Source organism: Jaculus jaculus, chromosome 17, assembly GCF_020740685.1.
Source record: "Jaculus jaculus isolate mJacJac1 chromosome 17, mJacJac1.mat.Y.cur, whole genome shotgun sequence".
NCBI classification, from domain to species: domain Eukaryota; kingdom Metazoa; phylum Chordata; class Mammalia; order Rodentia; family Dipodidae; genus Jaculus; species Jaculus jaculus.
In genome coordinates, this window is record NC_059118.1 from 2827298 (window position 1) to 2835605 (window position 8308).

Consider the following 8308-nt stretch of genomic DNA (forward strand, 5'->3'; position numbering starts at 1 on the left):
TTAAATTAAATTGTATGTTATGCATAATCTTCCACTAATTTCACCTCCTGGTATACCATGGATCAGCTCCACATCTTTTTTTTCTCAATTTTTATTAACATTTTCCATGATTATAAAAAGTATCCCATGGTAATACCCTCCCTCCCCCAACTTCCCCCTTTGAAATTCCATTGTCCATCATATCCCCTCCCCCTCTCAATCAGTTTCTCTTTTATTTTGACATCATGATCTTTTCCTCCAATTATGATGGTCTTGTGTAGGTAGTGTCAGGCATTATGAGGTTATGGATATCCAGGCCATTTTATGTCTGGAAGGCAGCTCCACATCTTGATGTAGTCTTTTTATGGCTATAATGTATTTTATCATGTGTGTCCCCTAGTTTATTTACCATTCCTCTATTGTTGAGTTACTGGTTTGTAATTTTTAAATTGTTTTGTATATTAAGATGTTTCCTTCAATTTTCATTGTACTTTGATTTATCTTTAGTTTTTTGCTGCTGGGATAGACCCCAGGGTCTGCATGTATTAGGCAAGAGCTCTATCACCCCACTGCATCCCCGCCAGCCGCTGCATCCCCGCCACCCAGCTGCATCCCGCCACCCCGCTGCATCCCCGCCACCCAGCTGCATCCCCGCCACCCCGCTGCATCCCCGCCACCCCGCTGCATCCCCGCCAGACTGCTGCATCCCCGCCACCCAGCTGCATCCCCGCCACCCAGCTGCATCCCGCCACCCCGCTGCATCCCCGCCACCCAGCTGCATCCCCGCCACCCCGCTGCATCCCCGCCAGCCCGCTGCATCCCCGCCACCCCGCTGCATCCCCGCCACCCAGCTGCATCCCCGCCACCCAGCTGCATCCCCGCCACCCAGCTGCATCCCCGCCACCCAGCTGCATCCCGCCACCCCGCTGCATCCCCGCCACCCCACTGCATCCCCGCCACCCAGCTGCATCCTTGCCACCCAGCTGCATGCCCACCACCCCCACCACATCTCCAGCCTCCTCGAGTTTTGAAAATCAGAAACAACAATGCTTCCTCTTTTTTTTGTTTGTTTTTTTGAAGCAGAGTCTTACTGTAGCCCAGGCTGACCTGGAACTCACTCCGTAGTCCAGGCTGGCCTTGAACTCACACCGATCCTTCTAGCTCATCCTTTGGGGTACTGGGGTCAAGCGTGTGTACCACCAAACCCAGCTACCCGTGCTTTGTCAGCCTCTGTGAAAGGATGGCACAGTGTCACCTTTAATCCCAGCTCACATGTGCATCTGTAGCTCCCATGTTCTAGAAATATGTTGTTATTCTTTATAGGACCAGTAAATTTTATTCTTTTTATATTTTATTTATTAATTATTTATTTGAGAGAGAGAAGAAGAAGAGAGAGAGAGAGAATGGGTGTGCCAGGGCCTCTAGCTTCTGCAAACTAACTCCAGACACATGCGCCACCTTGTGTATCTGGCTTATGTTGATCCTGGGGAATCAAACCTAAGTCCTTTGGCTTTGTAGGCAAGGACCTTATTGGGTAGGCCATCTCCCCAGCCTGATTTAATAATTTTTTTTTCTTACATGAACATGTTCACTCATATGGAAAAGGAGACTTTGGGAGTGGGGAGATAGCTCAGTGAGTAACTGCAATCAAGTGGACCTGGGTTTGACCCAAAGAACCCATAACAAAAAAATAGAGTTTATAATTCCAGCACCGGGGAAGCAGAAACAGGATAATCCTTGGGAGTGTGGTGGGGGCGGGGTCCTGACGAGAGATTCTAGCCTAATTGGTGAGCTCCAGCCAATGAGACCCTGCCTCAAAAAAAAATAGTGGCCAGCACCTAAGGAATGATGCCAGGCTTGTCCTCTGGCCTGCACAGTGCATGAGGGAAAAGCTGCTGATCCAGTGCTGAGAGTTCACTGGAAGTGAACCCCCACACCCGGGCTGATCTAACCATCTGAGGCATTGAAAGCAGTCTAGTGGTCAGAGGCAGAGGGCGCCAGAGTGGATGTGCTGAGACACTGTCCCTCTGAATCCCGTGGCTGTAGGAGCTGGCAGCCATCTCAGTCACTAGCTCACTTAGTAGGCTGGGCAGGCTGGCCAGCGAGCCCCAGGGATTCTCCTGTCTCCACCTCCTCAGGGCTGGGGTTAAGGCCTGGGCAACAATGCTTGGCATTGTATGTGGGTTCCAAGATTGAACTCGGGCCCTCGTGATTACAAGGCAAGCACTTTGCTGACTGAGACGTCTTCCCAGCCCTTTTAAATTATTTCTAAGAGCTTTTATTCCAACAGCATCTCCCAAATCTCAGAAGGACTCACTGAAGCCAGTCAAAGGGAAGGAGCGTCTGCGCTGATGGTCAGCCCGCACACCTCCTAAGCTACCCATTGTCCCCAAGTGCCCAGAGCCGTGCTCTCACCTGCTGGACCTGCCAGTCCCGCCACAGGGCGGGCTCATGCAGGGACGCCTTTCAGGGGACATTCGTAGCAGTGACTGACAACCTCCATCCAACACAGTGCCTGCCCTGGTGCTCACCCTTCCTTACCGGTCTGTTTTCTCCCCCTCACTCACTCAGCCTCACATAGTACAAACATGTTTGTTTCTTCCTGGTCTTGCTGCTGTGAGGCGGCAAGTTCCATGAGGATGGGCGCCGAGAGCAGCCTGGCACCAGTGGGCAAGCAGCGCATGCTTCTTGAATGAGTGGAGAAGAGTGAAGGGTGGGCTGGGGGACCATCTCTCAGGAAGGGTCACAGCCAAGATGAAGTGAATGTCATCGAGATGACATCATTAGAACTCAGGAGTGCTGTGGGTGGGCAGGACATATGTGCCGCCAGGGACCAGCCAGTCACATGCTCCCATTGGCAGGCTTTCAGGCAGGCTGACACTGGGTCCAAATGTACAGGAGCCAAGCTCGGTCACTTCTCACTGTGCTTGGTAAGTACCTTCCATCAGACCAGCCAGCATGGCTGCTCACAGGGCAGGCTCTCGATCTTCTTGCAAACCTCCTCTGACACAGGTAGAAACTAGTCACCTCACTACCACTGTAACAACATGCCAGGCTAAGCTACATGTCACCTCCAAGTCTACCTGTTTGTCACTCCCCACCCCTTACCTGTTAGCCACAACCTGTGGTCAGGCACTTACAGACACAAATAGTCAGGCTTACTAATGTCATTATTTGGTAAACTTTTTTTCTTTCTTTCTTTCTTTCTTTCTTTCTTTCTTTCTTTCTTTCTTTCTTTCTTTCTCTTTTTCTGTCTCTCTATCTTGCTTTCTTTTTGCTTTTTGTTTTGTTTGGTTTTTCCCCAGGTAGAGGCTCACTCTAATCCAGGCTAACCTGAAATTCACTATGTAGTCTCAGGCTGGCCTTGAATTTGAGCTTCTACCTCAGCCTCTCAAGTGTGGGATTAAAGGAATGTGCTACCACACCAGGCTTGGTGAACTTTTTCCACATGACACTATGACATATGTGTTCTCATGGCATCCAGTGACACTGTGACCTGCAGAGCAACTGAGCTTGTGCACATGCCCACCCCCGTTTGTCCACTGCTATGGACAGATGAGGTGCCATGTCTCTGCTGACCAGTGCAGCCACCACCAGCCACATGTGCCTTTGCATCATGCCTGGGCACCAGGCTTGACATTTTCACAAACTTTATTAGCCACATGTCAGCATGAGGCTGCTGCCACTGCACTGGACAGCATGGCCAGCCGTGCTCCGGAGTTCAAGCACAGTGCAGTTCTTTGTTCCCTGGTGCTGGGTCATCTCGCTTCTTGCTGTTGCAAACAAAACTTCAAGCAGCACCACCCACAGCCATCTACTGTGGTAAACTGTGTTCATATATGGTTTTCAGAAACCCAGGATAGTTTTGGAATACCTAATGTATTCTCTTCAAAAGTGCCGCCCTTGCAGACATTTCTTTCACGGACACAGAAGGCCCATGATTCCCGCACTGTACGTGGAGGCTGTGGCTCTGGCATACTGCTGTGCAGCAGCTCTCCGTGGGGTTCCCGGCCTTCCATTTGATTGCGCAGTGTCCCAGAGGTCTGAACACCATGTTGAGCTGCAGCAGGAACCTCAGCCCAAGTCCCAGCAGGACTGAACAAATTTTTCATGGGAAATAACCACATAACAGTGTCTTCAAGGCCCATGAATCTGTGACAGGCAGGCAGAAAGCAAAATGGGAAACACAGGGCCATCACTAACTCCAGGAAAAACAAGCAAATGAGGGAGGAGATGTAGTCTTACTGGACCATGTGTCTCACCTCTGAACAAGTGACTGCATGTACTCCTGTGGGTGACAGGGTTTTGGTGTCCCCATCCTTGCTCCCTGCTGGTATGTGCCTGAGACTTTTCAATGCATTATGGGTCCTAAAATAGGAAGATTATCCCGGATTGTTGAATACTCACATCAAATCACTTGAGCCCATAAAAGCAGACATTTTTCTGTCCGGGGATATCAGGAGAGATCCCAGGGAAGGAATCAGGTCAGAGGGATTCAGAGCTGGCTTTGAGGATGTATGAGATGGTGTGCCCTCTGGAAGCTGGAAATGACAAGCCAGCAACCAGCAGAAAATAGGGACATGGTCCCTCAGATTCCCAGGCCTGGGTTCTGCCAACACTCCGATAGGCTTGGAAGCACAGATAGGAGCCCATGTGGAGTCCATGGACATACCACCCCGAACATTCCCGATCTTGTCTGATCCTGGAAGCTAAGCAGGTTGGGCTTGGTTAGTACTTGGAGAGAGCCCAGGTCTCTTTAGCACTTGGATGGGAGCCCAGGACCTGTATACAGAACTGAGATAATAAATTTGTGCCATCCTAAGCTAATTTTGTGCTAATTTTACTATTAATATCTGCTGATTTTGTGGTAACTTGTTATATATAGCAGCAATAGCAAATGAATACACTATCTAGCAGCAACAGCTGGAAAATGGAAAAGTGATAGTTGATAGAAGAGCAGTAAAATAAATCTAAACATTCATTCTGCATGACAGGAAGCCAAAGCTTATGTTTAAACTTAAAAAAAAAAACAAACAGCACCTCCATCTGCAGCAGTTCATTAGAAAGTACTGGAAAAAGCAGCAAAACGTGCTAAAGGTGCCTGCTTCAGGGAGCAGGACCTGGGAGAGGAGTTTTCCTCTGTCTTTCTTAGTGTGTGTGTGCAAGTGTGTGCTACAGTATGTGCATATGGAGGCCAGAGGACGACCTCAGGTGTCGTTCCTCAGGAACGCTGTCCATCTCCTTTGAGAGAGTCCTCTTACTGGTCTGGAGCTCTTTAATTAGGCTGGACTGACTAACCAGCAAGCCCCGGGGATCCTCCTGCCCCCCATCACTGGGCTTATGGGCACCGCTGTGCCTGGCATTGTTATACGGGTTCTGAGGATCGAAGTCGCATCCTCACGCTTGTGAGGCAAGCACTTTACTGGCCGAGTCAGCCCAGCCCCCAAGAACTGTGCTTTTCAATCATGCCCCATGTCCCCTCCATGAATGTGAAGAAGAGCAAGTCCCGTCTCCACCACTGCAGGGTGCCCACGGCTGTGGGAGCCCACGGGGGTGGGGCCACCCCTGCCTGCTGGGTGTGCAGCGCTTCTCTACTGACCAGGGTGGAGGAGAGCAACGGCAAGCTTCTGGAGGCGGAGCGGCGGCTGCAGGACGAGCGCCACCGCGCTGTGCTGCTGGAGCAGCACCTGGAGAAGGTGCGCCTGGAGCCCCCCAGGATGTCGACCTCACAGAAAGGCCCCAGGAACAAGCCAGGTAGGAGCCAGGCCGGGATGGCCTAACCTCACTGTCGAAGAAGCAGAAAGCTGCCGTTTGCTCGTCTGCTCAGGGTGTCACTGGTCTTCTCTGTTAGGCTTCATCCTCCTGCGCGGGCGGCTTCTATCTGATGGTCCAAGATGCTTGAAGGGGGCGATGGACAGCGTCAGCCTCTGTCACTAAGGCTGCAGGGGTCACTTGTGCCATCACCTGCTGCTAGGCCCTGGAGACAGAAGCACACCCTACTGTCTGATATTGCAGCTGGAATGCCGTCCTTAATGAAGGACCCACTGCTCTAAGAGGGTGCTTCTCCTGCTGGCATCTCCAGACCAGCTGGGTTGGCAGCTTGCGCTGGGGCACGGGGGGTGGGGGGATGTTCGTGTGGGAGGATGAACAAGTGCACAGGCCTGTGGAAGCTTAGCTGGAGCCCGGAGGAACAGCGAGGAGGCAGTGAGGCCGAGCAGAGCAGACCTGGGGAGTGACAGGAGTGGTCAACCAGACGGGGCCCTGAGGACAAATATGAATTAATCCTCACAAAGCCCACAGCGGTGATGAGAAAGGCAGCGCAGGGAGGCTGATGGCTTACTTGAGTCCACACAGCACAGTGAAGGCCAAGTGTGCGCAAGCCTGGTGATTCCCAAGAGCCTCTCAGCACAGAGGCTTTTATTGCTGTGATGTCACCCACGTTCACTATCAGTCTTGTCTTCTTTCTCTGAGCATCTCATGGCCACTGAGCCAGCCACCCCCTGCTGCTCAGTGTGAGACTGCCGGCCTGAATGGGGACTGGTGGGGGAGGGGCTGGCCGAGCCAGGCATTGGGAGCAGTGGCCGTCTAGACTCAGGCTCTGCTGGCTTCTCTTGTTGCAAATAAGTTATCAGACACATGGAACGGCAGATGGTGAGGTGGGGACCCACCATGGAACCAGCAGGCAGAGCCAGGGCTGCAGCAGAGACCAAAGATATGGGTGGGACTTGGAGCAGGAATGGGGGCGCTTTTAGAGGGAGGTAACCTGTGTTGTACCTGGTAGGAGTGGGATGTCTTGCCAAGCGAAATTCACAGGAAATGGGCATGGGAGGAAAAGGAGTACTGGCAGCCGCCTGCATTTCTTCATAAAGTGGCTGCTGCCATCCACAGGTCCATCTGCCTCCAGCCCCAAGCACAGCTCCACTGGGAGTACAAAAAAGGACTCATCTTCCACCCAGCTCTCGGACGTGCCCATGGAATCACGGATGCAGGAACTGACTGCCAGGTGCTCCCTGCCCCTGCTTGCCATGAATGGTAGCAGTGTCTGCATGAGGGCTTTGGTGGGCAGAGAGACTGTTCATTCCTCTTTGAACTCAGCAGGCTGATCCTCTGGGGTCCTGGGCTCCATGCCTGCAGTTCAAGGACTGGCCTACAGAGGGCGCCACTGTGACCCGAGAATCTTAATCATGGGGCTACTGCTCCCACTTTCTCACCCATTTGAGCCTTATAAGAGCAGTCATGGGGCTGGGCATGCAGACCAGCTACTAGAGTGCTTGCCTAGCATGCGTGAAGGCCTTATTCCCAGCACTGCCTAAGACTAGGTGTGGTAGTGCATACCTGTAATCCCATTACTGGAGGATTAACATTTCAAAATCATTCTTGGCTGCATTGTGAGTTTGAGACCCGCTTAGGCTACCTACTTGAGAAAGGAAGCAAGAGGGCTTATACATATCCAGGCTCCTCTTAGGAAAATTGCTGGGAGCCACTACTGAGTGCCAGGCCCACTAAGGGTGGTGGGCCCAGAGAGGAATGCAAATGGCATTTGTCCCACAGGGGTGGAGGGAAGACAGGGTGTGTCACAGCAGACTCTTTCCAGAGTCACGTCCCTAGGACGCCCACACAAGCCAGCTTGGCACACTTAGCCTTCTCTCCCTGTGGTCCAGGCTGGCCATCCAGGTAGAAGAGAATGAAATGTTGAGAGCCGCCCTGGGCAGTGCCCTGCAGGGGAAGGAGGAGGACTTCCGCATGTACCACGAGACCTTGAGCCAGGTGAAGGGGGTCTTCCTGCAGGCACTACGGCAACAGAAAGTCGACAAGCACTAGACCCTCGGGGCCAACCAGGACTGCCTGCCTCTGGAAGCCACAGGAGCCAGTGCATCTCTTCCCAGAAACAGCTCTGTACACTGGCAGAGCCCAGGCCTGCAGAGCAGACAGACTGGGAGGCACAGGAGGACCTGGGCAGGGGAGGAGCCTCCCCCCACCCCAGCCCCATTCAGGGTTCTGGGACACAGCTCAGAGGCAGTCCTTTGAGCAGACTAGTTGTCTGTGTCCTAGTGGCCCGCTGATGCCCTGGCATGAGTTCTCCACACTCAGAGGAGTCCTTGGTACTTTGGGCTGGGAACATCCATCCCCAGCCACCCAGTTTCCACCAGCCTCCTCCACCTGGACCCAGGCTTCTGTTGGCCATCCCCTCCACAGATGTGGCATCCTGTGCCCAGCCTCTCTGTGGCCTGTGACTCAGAGGCATGCCTCAGACTTGAAATTACAATACTTTCGTAACCACCACAGCTCCCAGGTAGTGTGTGTCTGCCATGGAAACCTGACCCTCTAG

General features: G+C 52.6%; 1 protein-coding gene across 2 annotated transcripts in view; it reads left to right on the forward strand.

Annotated features, from left to right (window-relative positions):
• The window catches only part of Ccdc13 (coiled-coil domain containing 13), a 50749-nt gene extending 42485 nt beyond the window's left edge, over positions 1 to 8264 (forward strand). For both annotated transcript variants that reach the window (XM_004662012.2, XM_045137083.1), the window contains 3 exons: positions 5582 to 5733; positions 6868 to 6982; positions 7641 to 8264. In XM_004662012.2, coding sequence (XP_004662069.2) covers positions 5582 to 5733; positions 6868 to 6982; positions 7641 to 7800 — 427 coding nt within the window. In that variant the 3' untranslated portion in view covers positions 7801 to 8264. The remainder of the gene's footprint in view (positions 1 to 5581; positions 5734 to 6867; positions 6983 to 7640) is intronic.
• Positions 8265 to 8308: the final 44 nt, after the last annotated feature.